Source organism: Spermophilus citellus (genome assembly GCF_964194105.1).
Source record: "Spermophilus citellus genome assembly, chromosome: 6".
NCBI classification, from domain to species: domain Eukaryota; kingdom Metazoa; phylum Chordata; class Mammalia; order Rodentia; family Sciuridae; genus Spermophilus; species Spermophilus citellus.
In genome coordinates, this window is record NC_138187.1 from 5,364,309 (window position 1) to 5,381,781 (window position 17,473).

Consider the following 17,473-nt stretch of genomic DNA (forward strand, 5'->3'; position numbering starts at 1 on the left):
CTGCACCGGTGCCTCTGGAGGAGCAGAGCCCGCTCCCACTGGACTTAGGGCTTGTGGCCTCCAGGACTGCGAGAATAAATGTCCACTCCTTTGAGGCACCCAGCGCTGGGAGCTGCCGCTTCCCTTCCTGGGTCTGGGGTTGAGCTCTCTACTCCACAGGGCAGTCTGGGAGGAGGAACGTCCATGGGTAGAGTATGGACTCAACCCTGCCCAGCCCATGGGCTGTGTGTGGCTTCTACCAAGGAGCAAATTCAGAACTCTCTTCCCAGAGGGAAAATGCCCCAAAGGGGTGTGCAGAGAATGCTCCCCTCAGTATTAGAGCCCAGGTGGCCCAGGTGGGAGAGGCTGGAACTCCAGCTCTCATGCTGCAAGGGCCACAGCAACCAGGGCAAGTGCCCGTGGGTCTGGGGCTCCTCCTGGTCTGACCCCTGCCTTTGAGATTAGGACACAGGCCTCCAGGGACTGGACCTGCTCATTCCACTACCCCACCTTTGTCTCTGCACTACAGTCTGGACCACCCTTCCCAGTTCCTGCCTGTGCTTGGCTTCTGACCACCAAATGGCTACTGAACCTGATATTTCCTCCACCTGGACTGCTCTCCTCCCTCCCCACCCCCTCACCAAGTAATGCTTTTTTCCCCTTCAGAGGTGTCAGGGCAGCTGCCCAATCCTTCGCCATCAACCAGGGTCCCTTAGCACAACTCTCCCATCACCAGTGTCTCCCTTCAGGTCAGTTTTATCTGTTTGTAACCATGGATTCTTGCCTTCCAGATATTTACTGAGGTCTGTCCCCTGCATGAGTCACCTGCAGGCAATAGCCCTTCTCTTGCTCCCCACTGTTTCCCAGCCTACACTGGGGACCCCATTTCTGCAAGTGACTATTATGCTTCCCAGCTAGGGATGGCAGCATCCCTGAGCCCCACTGCCTCCCCTCAGCTACCTGGCACAGGGAGACCTGGGCAGGGGTATGCGGAGGGAGGACCCGACGCCTCTCACCTGCCAACTCCTTCTCTGCCGTGGTCAAGGGTTGGGCCCCAAACTGAGTGTTCATTCGGCCTTTGTACAGAATCCCGTCCACTCCCAGGATGTCCACCTCGGCCTGTGGGAGGGTCCGCGTCATTGGTCAAGGCCTCCACCTTGCTACCCTCCCGATGCATGCAGAGGTCCTGAAGTCAGAGCACAGCCTCCCAGAGATGCCCATGGCCTGGGGTCCAGCCCATGCCTGGGCCTGGGACACCCTGATGGCCAGACTCACAGTGTCGTAGTTTAACACTTGGGGGTCCCCATAGGGGTAGAGTGTTGACAGTTCCCCTGGCTTGAACTTGAGGGTAGTGTCATTTCGGAGGCTGTCGCCCCAGTCCTGCTGAGCGCCCAGAGTGTGCAGGCCGTCCTCTTGCAGCTGCAGCCGCTGGTGTTCCCTGTGCAGGGCAGAGAGTCATCAGCCCCTGGAGACCCTCTGCTCCTGGGCCTGGCCCGTGTCAAGGGTGTGATGGCACAGCAGGCAGGCCTGGGGCCTGGCGGGCAGTGCAGACACGCACAGCTGGGAGGGGATAAACCAGCTCCCACATCCCCAGGGCCAAGTGCTCCTGGAGCCTGGCCCGGTTTGACAAGGCACATACTCTTGATCTGCAGCTTCACGAGTCAGGCACAGGAGGCCAGGGAACCTCAAGTCCCTCCTCCAGGTGTCATTCCCACAGGGCTGGGTGCCCCTAGGGCCTCCAGAGCCTAGGATGTCCAGGGATGGGGGGAGGTGAGACCAGGGGGCCAGCCGGTCTGTGTCAGCTCTGCCACTTACTAGCCAACACCTTGGCAGTCACATAAGCTCTCTGTGCCGGTTTCCCCAACTGTGAAATGGGATGACCAGGGAGTAAACCTCAGAGGCAGGTTGAGAGGGCTCAACAGGCCAGGTGGGCCACAGCAGGGGCTCCTGGAGGGTCCTGATCACTGCTCTCCACCAGGAACAGGCATGTCTACCCAGCTCGCGAGGGGTTGTGAGATTTAAGGAGATACCCGCCCTCCGCCGCCATTTAGAAGCACCTAACAGTCTTGATAGAACAACATTGGCTCCTGTCCTCTGCTCAGGCCACCTCCAATCACAGAGGGTTAGCAACACCCTGGGTGTCGGCCTTTGGTCCTGGCACTGGCGGATATGTCTTGGCAGGAGTAGGGGTGGCAGACCTGCCCAGGGCCGCCCTGCAGCCTCACCTCATCATTTGGCGCTGTAGGTATTCGTAGCTGTTGGCACTGGTGGGCCGCAGCTTTGACAGCAGGCGGGCTTTGCGTATGGTGATGAGCTGCCTGTGGAGGACAAAAGCATGCTGGTGGCTGCAGGCTCCCACCTCCTCCAGGAAAAGGAAGGAGGTGCAGTCCTGGACACGCCCACCCTCAGGGCCACCGGCATGGGCTCTGAGGAACCCTGACAATCAGAAGACACAAACACATGAACAACAATCCTGCTGGTCCTGGCACTGGAGAGGGCCTGGGCTCCACCCCCGTTCTGGTCACTAAAGTAAAAGCCAGATGAGGTAAATCCTCAGGCTGCAGATGGAGGCTTCCGGCGGCTGGGCAAGGATGGGAAGGAGACACAGTTCCATGGTGCAGGGTGGGGACTGCACAGCCTTGAAACATACCACATGCCATTTGACCCTTCCCTCACAGTGGTGAGATTTATGCCCTGGGTGTTGCCTCAATAAGGAAATAAAAATAAAGAAGACCACGGCAGCCTTCTTGGGCAGCTCCACGGAGCAGACATGTGCAGAGGAGACCGGACAGCACAATAAGCACCATGCCCTTCACTGTGGGCATGTTGAGTCACCACAAGACTTTTCAGTAACACACTGATTGTTGACGTTTCATAAATTATAGAAATGCAAAAGGAAACACAGCTTTCTTCCATGTCTATGTAATTTTAAAGTTAGGATAACAACACATACTGCTTGGTATTCTCATAGAATTTATTGCCAACATTTTTCAGGTTATTAAATAATATTCCACAGCTGTGTTATCCAATACACTAGCCACTGGCCATGTGTGGTCATTTTAAAATTTAAAAAAAATTTTTAGTGTCGATGGACCTTTATTTATTTATTTATATGCGGTGCTGAGAATTGAACCAAGTGCCTCACACCTGTGAGGCAAGCGCTCTGCCACTGAGCCACAACCCCAGCCCCTAATTAAGTTTTAATAAAATTTAAAAGTCATTTTCTCATTAGCCACAGTGCCAGTGCTCAACAGCCACACGTGTCCCGTGGCTCCTGGACTGGACGGTACAGCTACCCACCATTTCCACAGCGCACAGCGCTGCACCAGACCGCGTCCCTGTACAAGGTCGTGGCTTGTGCAGGCTGACACACGTGCCTGTTTACGTGCATGGTGCTGGTCTCCAGCGTTTTTACTACTATAAATAATACTGCAGCTAGATATCTGTGATTCGAAAGGGAAATCTTGTTGAGGCTCCACAGCTCCTCCATGAAGGAGGAGGTGGCACGGGGGTGGCAAACTCCATGGGTCCCAGGACTGGACCAGCACTGCAGGGCCCTGTCAGGTCCTGATGTCAGGACAGACTGTTGCCCGAAAGCTCCTCAAAAAGTCAACCGCAGAGTTACCTTAGAGCCAGCACTTCCACTCCAAAGAACTTACACCCCAAAGAACTGAAGACAGGTGTTCAAGCAGATACACATGTACAGCTGTTCACAGCAGCACTAGTCACATAGCTAAGAGGTACAACAACTGGATGTCCATCAGGAGACGAAGGGGTAAGCAAAATGTGCTCTATCCACACAACAGCATCTTATTCAGTGATAAAAAGGAGTGAAGCACTGGCTCATGCTGAACCTAGAGGAACCTTACACACACTCTGCTAAGTGGAAGAAGCCAGCCTCCAAGGCCATATGTGGTCTGATTCCATTTATAGGAAACATCCAGAAAAGGCAACCCCATAGAAATAAAGTGGATTAGTGTGGGGGCTGAGGTTGTGGCTCAGGGGCAGAGCACTCGCCTAAAACCACATAAAAATAAATAAAGAAAGATATTGTGTCCAGTTACAAAAATTAATATTATTTAAATAATTAATATTTTAAAAAGAAAGAAAGTGGATTAGTGGCTGCCAGGGGCTGGAGGGGAGGTGGCAGTGGGAAGTGACTGTTAGTGTGCTAGTGGGTCTGGGGGACTAAACAGGGCCCTGGGATTGGAGGCAAGAGTTGCACTACACCGTGACTACACCAAATGCCACTGAACTCTTTGCTTTATTTATTTTTAGAGACAGGGTCTCATTAAGTTGTTGAGGCTGGCCTCAAACTTGCAATTCTCCTGTCTCAGCCTCCCAAGTCTCTGGGATTACAGGCATGTGCCACCGATCCCAACCACTTTATTTATATTTAATTAATTTTTGCAGTGCTGGGGATTGAACCCAGGACCTCCCACATGCTCTAGCACTGACTACATTCTCACACCTTTTATTTATTTTATTTAGAGCCAGGAGCTTGCTAAGTTGCCTAGGCTGGCAGCACCTTGGCCTTCCAAGTAGTTGGGATTACAGGAATGTGCCACCAAGGGACCACTATTCATTTTAAAATGGTTCATTTTAGGGCTGAGGTAGTGCTGGCGGGGGGTGGGGAGTGCTTGACTAGCATGCATGAGGTCCTGAGTTACAGTCCCAGCACTGCAAATAATAATAACAATAACAATAATAATAATAATAGTAATAATAAAATAGTTCATTTCATATTATGCAAGTATTGGACCAGCAAGTAGAACAAAGTTGTGCTCTTGCTGACAATGATTCCTTCCTTTTTTTTTCTTTCTTTATTTTTTGGGGTTGGGATAGAGTACTGAGTCAGACCCTAGATAGGGCTAGCGAAAGAACAAGGAGAGAAGCAGTCCCTGCCATCACCAGAAGAGAGGAGGAGGGGGCTGAAGATACACTCAGTTGGTAGAGTACTTGCCTCACCTCGCATGTACAAGGCCCTGGGTTCAATCCCCAGCACCACATACAAAAGAGAAGCAGGGAGGAAAGTGTCTAGAGAAGGATGTGTGCGGCTGGAGCTCTGCAGACCCTGCCTGAGCGCGGTGCACACGGGTATGTATACAGTGGAGGCCTTTAGGGAGCACAGGGGTGCATTTTACTTGATCTCTTCAGCATGGTGCCTGGGGCAGGCACACGTGGCCTTTACCATCCCTGGCGTGGTACTCACGGGCCTGTCATCATCTCCACTGGCCGGTCACAGGAGATGCACTTCACCCGCTCAAACAGTTTCCTGAAAGGTAGGCGGTCTGGCATCAGGAGTGGCCAGGTCCCCCCACTCCTGCCCCAGCACCGTCTGTGTCCTGGTCTGAGACTGAACGTGCTGTGCCTCCCGCCCATCCAACCCTCCTCCGCTGCGAGCTGAGGGCTGCAGCCCCCTCTGACACTGGGGCCCTCTGTGGGACTATCTGGGTGGACGGTCAGGGTGCCTGGCCCAGGCCCCAGATCTGCCCCGGCCTCCCGTGGTACACATAGTCCCTTCCCTCTCTGAGCCTCAGTATCCTCGTTTGCAGCCAGAGGCAGCAGAGCTGCCCACTCGGGTCCCAGCCCCGACCCTGTGCCAATGGTCTGGAATCCAGGGGTGCCCGAGGCTGGCAGTTGCAGCCCTCCCGCCGCTCGCCTCCTGAAGCCCGCGGCGCTGTCGGGGTCGTAGAGCAGGCCCTCCAGCAGCAGCTTCGTGACTACTTCCCAGACCTCCTCCAGGCCCTTCTTCAGAAGGTCCAGGTCACTGTGCACCAGCTGCCAGTCCAGGGGAGAAAAGACAGCCGGTCAATCAGCCACACCCAGCTCCCTCGGAAAGGGATCTGCGGCAACCTGCAAACCTCCATAATGAGAATGAGAAGAAGGGGAAGACGATTTGGCTTGGGCTAAAGCCCACAGCCCTCACGGGTGCCACTGGTAGAAGGGAACTGCAAAGCGAGCTTCCCAGAGGCCAAGGCAAAAACACCACCAGCTACCACCTCCAAACCTACTGCCCAACTGCCCATCCTCCCCATGGTCCACATGCATCTGACCTTCACATAGTCCTCACATATTTATTAAGGGTCTGACTGTGAAGTGGCTAATTCAACCACTTTTAGTACACTCACAAAGGACCATCACCATCAATTTTTGAATGTTTGCATCATTCCCCAAAGAAGCCCACTATTTCCTCCAAAGCCCAGGCCCTGGCAACCACTAACCTACTTTCTGCATTTATTGGATTTGCCCATTCTGGACACCTCACAAAAATATCATACAATAGTTGGCCTTTGGCGACTGGCCTCTTTCCTTTAGCAAACTATTTCAAGATTCACCCATGTTGCAGTGTGCATCAGAATTTCATTCCTTTTTTTAATGGGTGAATAATATTCTGATGTACCACATTCATGCTACATGATATGAAGCATGGAATAGCATGATCAAATATCATTCCATCATATGGATATACTTTTTAAAATTTTTTTCGTTGTAGTTAGACATTTATTTATTTATTTTTATGTGGTACTGAGGATCAAACCCAGTGCTTCGCACATGCTAGACAAGTGCTCTACCACTGAGCCACAACCCTAGCCCCTGGATATACTTTAAGAAATTTTTGGGCTGGGGATGTGGCTCAAGTGGTAGCGCGCTCGCCTGGCATGCGTGCGGCCCGGGTTCGATTCTCAGCACCACATACAAACAAAGATGTTGTGCCCGCCGAAAACTAAAAAATAAAGATTAAAAAAAAATTCAAAAAAAAAAGAAAAAAATTTTTTAGTTGTAGATATACATAATGCTTTATTTTTATTTTTATTTATTTTTATGTGGTGCTGAGGATTGAACCCAGTGCTTTACATGTACCAGGCAAGTGTTCTACCACTGAGCTACAACCCAGAGGTGCTTAACCACTAAGCCACATTCCAAGCTCTTTTTATTTTTTCTTTTTTTTTATTTTTTGTTTCTTTTTTTAAAATTTTTTTTATTTTTATTTTTTAAAACAAGGTCTCACCGAGTTGCTGAGGCTGGCCTGGAAGTTTTGATCCTCCTGCCTCAGCCTCCCAAGTCTCTGGGATTACAGGCGTAATCCCACAATGTCCAGCACTGGATATACTACATTTTGTTAATTAATTCCTCTGTTGATAGACACTTGGGTGTTTTCCACCTTTTGGCTATTATAACTAATGCTCCTATGAAGATTCACACGTAAACTTTTGTGTGGACATAATTTCATTTTTCTTGGGATGAAGTTCTGACCCATGCCATGACATGAATGCGCTTCAAAGACATGGTGCTAAACTAAAGAATTCAGACCCAAGAGTGCACATACTGTGTGGTTCCCTTCACGATAAACATCCAGAACAGGTGTGTGCACGTGGGGGCCAGGGCGGGGAAGAAGGGAGGGACTGCTAAAGACGCTGGGTCTCCTTTTGGAAAGATGCGAATGTCTTAGAACCAGACTGAGGTGAGGGCAGCGCACTGTGAGCGTGAATGCCATTGCCTGGTTCCCTGCAGAATGGTTGATTTTATGTTCTGTGACTTTCACCACAATTAAAAATACAGAAAGGAGCCGGGCACAGTGGCACACGCCTGTCATTCCAGCTATTCAGAGGCGGAGGCAGAAGGATTCCAAGGTTGAGGCCAGCCTGGGTAACTTAGCAAGATCTTGCCTGAAATTAAAAAAAAATAATAATAAAATAAAAAGGGTTGGGCCCAGCAGTTCAGGAGGCTGAGGCAGGAGGAACACAAGTTCAAAGCCAGCCTCATCAGCTTAGCAAGACCCTAAACAACTTAGTGAAACCCTCTCTCAAAAAATAAAAGGGCTGGGGGGGCTAGCGTTGTGGGTCAGGGGTAGAGCGCTTACGTAACATGCATGGGCGCTGGGTTTGATCCTCAGCACCACATTAAAAAATAAATAAATATATAAATAGTTAAAAAATAAAAGGGCTAGGGATGTGGCTCAGTGGTAGAGCACTCTGGGGTTCAGTCCCTGGTGCCCCCTGGAAATAATACAGAAATGAAAGCAATGAGTATGGAGTCACTTAAAACAGCAACCACAAAAAAAGCTCCTCATCTGGAAAATCTCAGAGAAAAGCAGAAAGACTAGAATAATTAATTACCCACCACATATCCATCACCTAGATTTAGTAGTTATTAACATGTTGCTATATTGGCCTTATTCTTATTTGTTCCTGGGGATTGAACCCAGGGACACTAACACTGAGCAAAATCCCCAGCCCTTTCATTTTGTATTTTTAAAATAACTAGTTTGTTTGTTTGTTTGTTTGCTTATAGTTGAAGATGAACAGTATGCCTTTATTTTATTTTTATGCAGTGCTAAGGATTGAACCCAGGGCCTCATACATGCTAGGCAAATGCTCTGCCATTGAGCTACAGCCTCAACCCCATTATTTTGTATTTTTGAAACAGGGTCGCTAACACTAAGTGGCTGAGGCTGGCCTCTGCCTTGTGATCTTCCTGCCTCAGCCTCCTGGAGGCCTAGGATTACAGACATATGCCACTGTGTCCAGCTTGCCTTATTTTTTTTTTTGATACATTATTTATTTAGTTAGTTTTTTGGGGGTACCAGGGATTGACCTGAAGGGTTCTCAACCACTGAGCCACATCCCCAGCCCTATTTTGTATTTTATTTAGAGACAGGGTCTCACTGAATTGCTTTAGTGCCTCACTGTTGCTGAGGCTGGCTTTGAACTCACAATCCTCCTGCCTTAGCCTCCCAAGCTGCTAGGATTACAGGCATGCACCACCTTGCCTGGTTTATCATTATTATTATTTTTTTGAGTTACAGAAATCATGACATTTCACTCATGAATATCTGAGTGTTTCTAAAAGATGGGGATGCTTTCATTCATAATCATAATTCCATGATCACATCTAATATAATTAGTGAGAATTCCCGACTTGGGTCACATTTGAAGACCAGGTTTGGAACTGGCTCAATTGGACCAGGAGAAAAGTAACACTGTTCCCTGTGTTGCGTCTGATCATCTGGGCTGCTGTGATCTTAACCTAGGACAATCTCTGTTCTGTACCCTCTTCCTAACCCCTGGCATTGAGCCACGCAGCCTCACACTGTCAGTCTGTCTGTTCTTGCCTCTCTCTGTGTGTGCACAAGGGGCAGCAGGGCTGTGATTCCTCATGGACATTCTCTGGGTCTGGCACCTCCGATGAATCAATCAAGGACCAGCATGGTTCCCTGCAGGCCCCCTCAGACCCTGACTTTGCGGGGGTCCTGCCAGGAGAACAATGGTGGTCAGCCTGCAAGACGCTGCCCAGCTGTACCACGTGGAATTCACACCACCAAGTAGTCCCCTCTCATTGAACAGGGACGACTTAGGTAACCAACAGGATATCAGAAGTGAGGGAGGGTGCTCCGGGGTGCAGTCACACAAGACTGTGCAGATTCTTGCTTATTTCCTTGGGTCACTTGTTCAGGGGATGTCAGGAGCCATGTTATGAGGCCACTCAAGCGGCTCTGAGGAGGAGGTCTTGTGATAAGGAACTGAAGATTCTTTTTAGAATTAATTAACTAATTTGTGGTCCTGGAGATTGAACCCAGGGGTACTCTACCTCTCTACACTCCCAGCTCTTTTTATTTTTATTTTTTTTGAGACTCAATAAATTACCTAAATAAGTTTGAGGCTGGCCTCAAACTTGTGATCCTCCTGCCTTAGCCTCTTGAGTAGCTGGGATTTACAGGCCTGGACCACTGTGCCTGGCAGTAAGATTCTTGCCAACAGCCATGTGAGAGTGGCCTCTTTGAAATGGCTCCTCCCAGCTCCTTCAGATGCAGCCCTGGACAACACCTTACCTGTGACATTGTGGGAGATCCTGGGCCACCCAGCTAAGCTGCTCCCCAATTCCTGCTCCTCATAGCTGTGAGCCTTTGCTGTAGAAGCCGTAAAGTCCTGAAGTAATCCGCTCCGCAGCAGGGGACAGCGAGGCCAGGTGCTCACCTTGGTGCTCAGTTCCTTCTTGAGCTGCTCCACAGCATTCTTCCAGGGGTCATTCTGGGTGGTGAGCTTGAACAAGATGCTCTGAAACGTCTCATGCAGCTCAGTCACCACCGTCTCCAGGTCTGCGCGGTTCGCCTTGCTCGCCAGGGCGCTCTTGTCAGCTTTCTAGGGAGAGAGGGGGCACAGGGGGCAGGGCTACTGGGGGGAAGGGGCTGGGAGACCTCAGCCCTCTGGAGCCTGGACGTCCAGCCCTTGGGATCTACGTTGGGATGCTCCTCGGGATCTATGAGGCAAGCCAAGGTTTCCATGCGACAGGGAAGTTGGTGCCTGGTTTTTAAGTTTACGTGACAGTGTCCCGGGGTGGTGAGGACGACTTGTGAGAAGCCTCCCCGCCTGCCTGTAGGAACCAAGGCAGAGGATTCTGGAAGGTTCTGCCTGGGTGGCTCCTCTTCCCTGGTGGGGAGCCGGGGGCTTGGGAGGGGACCCTCTGGCCACTCACTTCTCGAAGCTCCTCCTCCAGCGAGCTCTTATTCGCCTTGGTCTGCTCCAGGTTTCTGATTTGAGCCTGGAGATTCTAAGCACAGAAGCGCAGGCTGTCAGCCACCTTTGCAGCCTGAGGACGTCCGCCTCGTGCCTCCACCCCTGCCACGTGCTAAGAGGGAACAACAGGGTGGGTGGACAGCAGGCAGGTGGGCACATTAGAAGGCGTGGCCTCAGGGCTCCCAGTGCCTGTGGGACTCAGCATAGCGGCCCCCTGGGAGGAGGCCCACCCAAGGGAGCACAACCCAGGTTGACGGCTGGTCCCCCTCATCTGGTCTGCAACGGTGTCTCAGTGGGGATCCCCATCTATCTGTGGCACACACTGTGCCCAAGTGCTGGGGGAACCTGTCCTCACCCCGTGACACCACCCCGTGAGAGGAACAAAGCTAACCATCTTGGGAATCGCCTTCCCTGTCCCCAGAGGTTGGGTCACTTTTCCTCAAAGCCGTGAAGGCTTCTTCTACTTTGTCCTTCATATCTTGTCTGGCTCTCACCCTGAGGAACAGAACTCCCAACTTTCAGGTGGGATTCAGCTTCTCAGAACCGAGACCACTTTCTCACAGCCTTCCTTACGGATCGGTCTGGCCACGGCGGGGGGGGTGGTAAATGGAAGTGGGTGGGTGTCTTTAACTCTCTTAATTCTGTGTCCTCTCTGTGGCTGGCTTGGGTGTTAATGACTGGAATGTCAGCAGCCATCTTGGGTCATAAGGTGACTTTTATGAATGGAAGTCACAGAGGAGAAGAAGAAAAGTGGAACTTAGATCTCTGACACTGTGGCGCACCTGCCCTCCCTGGATTGACCATCTGGATTTCTTGAACACAAAAGAGAAATACACTGAGACCTCATTTGTTGAAGTCAAACTTAATTCTAATTAACGCACAGCTCCATCACATCCACCTGGCCCCCAGGAGGGCTTCACGGAGATCTAAGCAAGAAGAGGAAGTGTGGGCGGGAGCCCCTGCTTTGACCTCCAGCCCAGCTGTTTCCTCTGACCAATGCTGGTCTTTTGGGCTTATCAAGTCCAGTGCCAGGGCTGGGCTTCTTGGCTCGGGATGCATACTTAACTACTGTAGTTAAAAATCTAGAAATAGGGGCTGGGGATGTGGCTCAAGCGGTAGCGCGCTCGCCTGGCATGCGTGCGGCCCGGGTTCGATCCTCAGCACCACATACCAACAAAGATGTTGTGTCTGCCGAAAAAAATAAATATTAAAAACTTCTCTCTCTCTCTCTCTCTCTCTCTCTCTCTCTCTCTCTCTCTCTCCCTCTCTCACTCTTTCTTTAAAAAATATAAAGCACTAATCTAGTAAAAAAAATATAGAAATAGAGAGGTGATTAGGTGGGACTCTAACTGCCAGGGACACCTGTGACTTGGGTTGAATAACAGCTCCCCAAAAATTCATGACCTCCCCAAAAAATTCAGATGTAGTAAGTTCATAGTGGAGTAGGATGAGCCCCAAACCCAATAACTGATGTCCCATAAGAAGGCCACAGGAAGACACCCAGAAGCACAGGAAGAGCCACGTGCCCAGAGAGACATGGTCTCAGAGTGATGCCCTGACAGGCTGAGGAACTCCCAGCCATCCGAAGCCAGGAGGGGCAAGGGGGGGTGTTCCCAGAGCCTTGGAAGAATGAGGCCTCATCAGGACCTTGATTTCGGATTTCTAGCTCCACCCTGGGAGGAAATAGATGTTTACTGTTTTCAGATGCCCAGTTTGTGGTGATTTGTCACAGCAGCAATAGGAAACTGATAAGCCCAGTCAGTGGCAGAATTAGGGCCCAACCCAAAGCTGCTCTGCTGCCTCCCGCTGGGTGAGCTGGGCTGTTTGCTGTCCTTTGCCTGCATCTGGGTCTCTGATCCTCCTCCTCCTTTCCTTGCGCTCTCTTTCTTCTTCCAGTACTGGGGTTTGAACTCAGGGTGCTCCAGTACTGAGCCACATCTTCAGCCCTTTTTATTTTTTAATTTTGAGACAGGGTCTCACGAAGTTGCTGAGAGCCATTGCCAAGTAGGAATGATGCATTGAAATTTCCTTGCCAGCGTACCCCATGTTGCTTAGAGGAAGGACTCGTGGAAATGGACTTGCCTTGGACATTCGCTGTGACATTGCATGTATGCTTGAGTAAGGTGACCTTGCTCAAGGACCAGGGCGGATGCGGGTTTAGGGCGGATCAGGTTTTAGGGAGTATCCCGTCCTTGGGTTTAGGGCGGTTCCAGGTTTAAGGTGTACCCTGCCGGGGGAATAGGGCATATCCTGCTGCCTCAGGCACGCCCGATCCTTGAGTTCCCGTTGAGTTCTCGTGGGATTCAGAAAGTATTTGGGATTCAAAGCCTGGTGGAGTACGTGAATTTGGCGGCAGAACGTGGATTTCCCCAGAACGTGTTTGTAGAGGGCCGGTGTGAGTTCGGGAATAAAGAATTGCTGTTTGAATCTACAAGGCTGTGAGTGGCTCGTGATTCTGTGCCCAGCCAGACTGCGGCACGAAGTCACCCACGTTGACCTCGAACCTGTGACCTCCTGCTTCAGCTTCCCAAGTCACTGGGACTACAGGCTGTGCCACCGCACCCGCCCACCCACCGCACAGGGGTTCTTCTCTAATGATGCTGGAGAACGGCACCAAGTGCCATCCGCTCCGTGGGGACACCTGGGGCTGGTGAGCGTCTCCCAACAGTCAGCTTCCTGTGGTCAGCAGAGCCCGGGAGCCAGGGCAGGGGCGAGGCTGAAGACTTTGGTCAAGTCTGCAGTGTGGCAGGAGGACTTGCAGTTTTCGAGTTGATGAGTTTATTTATTTATTTATTTATTTATTTTTGGTACTGGGGATTGGACCCGTTGAGCTACGTTCCTAGTCAGTGGGAAATTTTTGAGACCAGGTTTTGAGAAGTTGCCCAGGTTGTCACCTCTCCTGCCTTGGCCTCCAGAGCTGCTGGGATTTCAGAGTGCGCCACCGTGTCCAACTCAAGCTTTTATCGTCACAGGCTGTGTCGGTGACTGCCTACTGGTTGTCTAGTTTCATGGACGAGACTGGGTCACCTTGAGCTTCCAAGAGTCCACACGACAGAAGGTAGCAGGCTGGGCCCACGGCATTCAGTGAGATGAGTCAGGGACAAGTCTCCGGACTTCATTTTTGCCCAGGGAAATGTGCCCCCTGGGGCGGATGAGCGCAAAATGGACACAGCTCACCCCCATTCTGTGCCCAGAGGATGTCCAAAGCCCTCCTCAAGGCCTTGGGGAATCCTGGGGGTTCTAGGGTCACCTGTGTCCGGGCTTCCACTTCTGCCTTTGTGGGTCCTCCTCCTCTCTGTCCTGACCCTGACCCACCCAGAGACGGACCCCTTCTCCACGACCCCTCACCCAAACCAAACACGAATTTAGGAGGTCGCAGGCAGCAGGCCCGGATGGAGGCCACCTGTTCCCTCTGAGCAAAAGCCGGGAAGTCGTTACTGGACGTTCCCACCCTTAAGTCTGCTGAGTCCACGGTGCTCCTCGGGATCCCATGGCTTCTCCACAGGTCTGGCTCCCTGTCTTCTCTATCCTGCCTCCCGGGAGCGGGAAGAGTGCTCTCACCCTCTCAGGAGATGGGCAGACCCCTCACACGAGATGCCAGGCGCGATCCCCATGCCACAAAAGGCACAGACTTCAAGGCCAGCCTCAGCAACTTAATGAGAACTCATCCCAAAATAATAAAGAATAATGAAATAATATTCCATACCCACAAGAATTTCTAAATAAAAAAGATCGACAATATCAAATGTTGAGGAGGATGTGAACAATTGTGGGGAGTGAAAAGTGGCATGCTACCTTGGAAATGGTTTGACAGGTCTTTTTCTCTCTTTTTTCTTTTTTTATTTGAAGCACTGAGGAGTGGACCTGTGGGTGCTCTACCATTGAGCTACACACTCCCAGCACTTTTTATTTTGAGACAGGGTCTCACTAAGTTGTTGAGGCTGGCCTTGAACTTGCTTTCAATCCTCTTGCCTCAGCCTCCCAAGTCACTGGGACCCCTGTGGTTTACAAGGGTCTTTGCCCCGTAAAGACAACCTCTCCAGACACTCCAGTGGAGCACAGTCGCACATAAGCACACATGGTATGGTCCCATTTATGTGAAGTCCAAAAGCAGGCAAAACTAATCTAGGGCGACGGAAGACAGAACAGTGGCTATCTCTGGACCATGGGTGTTCCCCTGGGAAAGGGAACTTTCTAAGACCATGGAGATGTCTCCATTTTGACTGGACTGTGATCAGATAAGAATGACCTCAGCTCTCATACTTAAGATTTAGGCATGTAAATCACGCTGCAGTTGAAAACGAATCCTGCCACCACCCCAGGCACAAACAGGAGGGACAGGCCAGCGTCTGTGGTGTTGGCAGCTGTGTCGCAGCCCCTAGAGCATGCCCAGTGCACAGAGAACACTCAATAACATTTGCAGAGCAAAGATAAATGACTAGGAGCGTTAGGTGGTAGTTAGTTAGGAGTTTAAGAAAGTAGCATGGAGCATACCGGTTATGACCAGCCCTGCCTCAGTGGGGCCTCAAGGTCGCACAAAGCAGCTGTGTCAAGACCCCTGCCTGATCTCAGCCAGATAATCAGCTCCTCCAACAACAGGTAGAAAATGGTAAGTTCCGGAGAGGACGAAGGTATGTTTGCCTGGACAGCCTAATTGCCAAGACTCCTTAAGCAAGACACTATGCAAAAGACCAGAGATCCCCCGACCTAGGAGAGCAGAACGATCAAGACCAGAGCCCACCAGCCCCATAACTTCTAGTTATAAAGCCAGTTTCAATTAGGACCCACCAGCCAGGCCAAGACGGCAAGGGCTGCCCACAGGTTGCTAGCTAGGGTAGCCTCTAAATCCAGAGCCAAGGGGACACTTGGTGAGGATCTTCCAACAGTCTCCCTCTTTCCCCAATTGTTTTCATCAGTTTTTCCGCTGCTGTGATCAAAAGACCTGACAAGACCAATTAGAGGAGGAAAAGTTGGTTTGGAGCTCACAGTTTCAGAGGTCTCACTCTATAGATGGCCACTTCCACTCCCTGTGGCTCCAGTGAGGCAGAACATCCCGGGGGCAGAGTGTGGTGGAGGAAAGGGGCCCAGGACATCACATCAGAAAGCAGAAAGAGAGCGCTCCCCCCACAGATAAAATATAAACCCAAGGCCGTGCCCCAGTGACCAGCTCCTGTAGGCACACCTTGGCTGCCTAGAGTCACCACCCAGTTAATCCCCCTCAGGAGATTCACACCCTGTGAGGTCCAAGCTCTCATCACGTGAAACCTCTTGCACGGTCTCACAGGAGAGATTCTGGGGCACAGTTCCCATCCGAACCATAACCAATTAAAGCCGGGACACAAAGATGTGAGCTGCCCCCCCTCTGGGAGGACCCGCTATCTCCTTGAGGGTGCTCCCCCTCTGCTAATAAACACTGCTATACTCTCACCAAGCCTGGCATCTTGCCTGAAAGCATCTCAGGTGACGACGCAAGAGCCCAGCACACAAAGCAGTGTCTGCTAGGACCTCATCACAGTAGGATCCGAGTTTCTCAAGACCCCCGTCGTGTCCATCACGTTTCTGCAGGCGCCGGGAAGGCAGGGCAGTGGCACTTCTTCCTGCATCCGGGTCTGCAGTATGAGCACGGCCTCCCTCGGTCTCTGCGGGAGGCCGGACTGATGCCCTGCTGATGCCCTGCAGCCTGTGCTCAACTCCCCGTGAATGAACACAGGCTGCAGGAGTTATGTGCTGGATGAAAGTCATGTTTCAGGTTCCTCCCAGGTGACTTTTATGGGCAATGATATCCTGATGTCATGAGAGCAGGAAGGAGGACAGGACAAGGCCCTGTGTGCTCCGCATTGTGCCGTTTGGTGGGCCTCAGCTGGCTGCTTCTTCCCTGAGTGATAGCTACTACACCCCCCTTCCTCCTATGCAGGGCCTGGCCTGGAGCTGAGGTCAGTCCGCTCTAGTCCACAGAGGAGGGGCCCCACGACATGGTGACCCAGGCCTTGCTGAAGATCAGAGGCTAACAGAGAGCCCCGAGTTGGCAGAGGACCTCGTGGCTCCTGGTCAGTGCTGCTCACAAAAGCCCGAGCACACAGCCCTGCAAATCCTCCATCCACACACAGACCCTCCGAAGACAGCGAGCTCTCCCTTCCAGCCCCTGCCTTAGGCAATGCGTCAGTCCCTTTGCAATGACTTCTCCTCCCTGCAGAGTCCCCTACATGCCCCAACGGGTGACACAGTAATGACATGGAGCGTGATCACAGTGCCAGGGGTTTGCTTTGGCCCCTCCTTGTTTTTAAGTTCTACCAAAAGCCCTCAGACCTGCACTTAGAAGTCCCCATGGGGCCAGTCACGATGACATACACCTGTAATCCCAGTGACTCAGGAGGCTGAGGCAGGAGGATCTCAAGTTGAGGCCAGCCTGGCAACTTGGCAACCCTGCTGTTCCAGAAAGGCTGCAGTGCTGAGAGCTCAGAGAAGCTTGTTCCCCCAAAGTGGGCTGATTTAGGGCAAATGCCATGAGTATAACTGCTGGGGCAAGAAATTCTCATCCTGCTGACTCATTCAGCAAATGTCACAGAGCCCTCACTCTGTTGATACAGAGGCCACAGATGGGCACTGATCAGGGCCTTCTGTGTATGTGTGGGATTTATTCTTAATTAAAGTGTAAGTTACACACAGTAAAATGTCCCCTGGCTCCCCAGCCTTCAGTGCACCCCCTTCTGTAAAACCACAGGGAGGAGCTCTCCCCTGGCTTGCCCTTCGGGGACCCCAGGCCTCCAAACCTTGAACTCATCCACACGAGCCTGGAGCTTTCCCACCAAGCGGTCCAGCACAACGTAGTGATTCTTCATGGACTCTATTTGGGTGCCCCAAACTCTCTCAAGTTCCTCTTCCTAAACAAGGGAGACACAGACGGCTTGTGAGGCTGCCCTGGCTGGAAGAGGCCTGAGGCCAGGAAGAAGGTGCCTGACCTGTGCGCTCTGGACAGT

General features: G+C 51.5%; 1 protein-coding gene across 1 annotated transcript in view; it reads right to left on the bottom strand.

Moving 5' to 3' along the window:
• The window catches only part of LOC308652299 (uncharacterized protein C16orf96), a gene marked incomplete at its 5' end in the record, with an annotated part of 38,815 nt that overhangs the window by 4,461 nt on the left and 16,881 nt on the right, over positions 1 to 17,473 (bottom strand). Inside the window, 8 exons of the mRNA XM_081300048.1 lie at positions 996 to 1,098; positions 1,255 to 1,417; positions 2,205 to 2,297; positions 5,192 to 5,254; positions 5,642 to 5,760; positions 9,957 to 10,121; positions 10,306 to 10,530; positions 17,267 to 17,377. Coding sequence (XP_081156174.1) covers positions 996 to 1,098; positions 1,255 to 1,417; positions 2,205 to 2,297; positions 5,192 to 5,254; positions 5,642 to 5,760; positions 9,957 to 10,121; positions 10,306 to 10,530; positions 17,267 to 17,377 — 1,042 coding nt within the window. The remainder of the gene's footprint in view (positions 1 to 995; positions 1,099 to 1,254; positions 1,418 to 2,204; positions 2,298 to 5,191; positions 5,255 to 5,641; positions 5,761 to 9,956; positions 10,122 to 10,305; positions 10,531 to 17,266; positions 17,378 to 17,473) is intronic.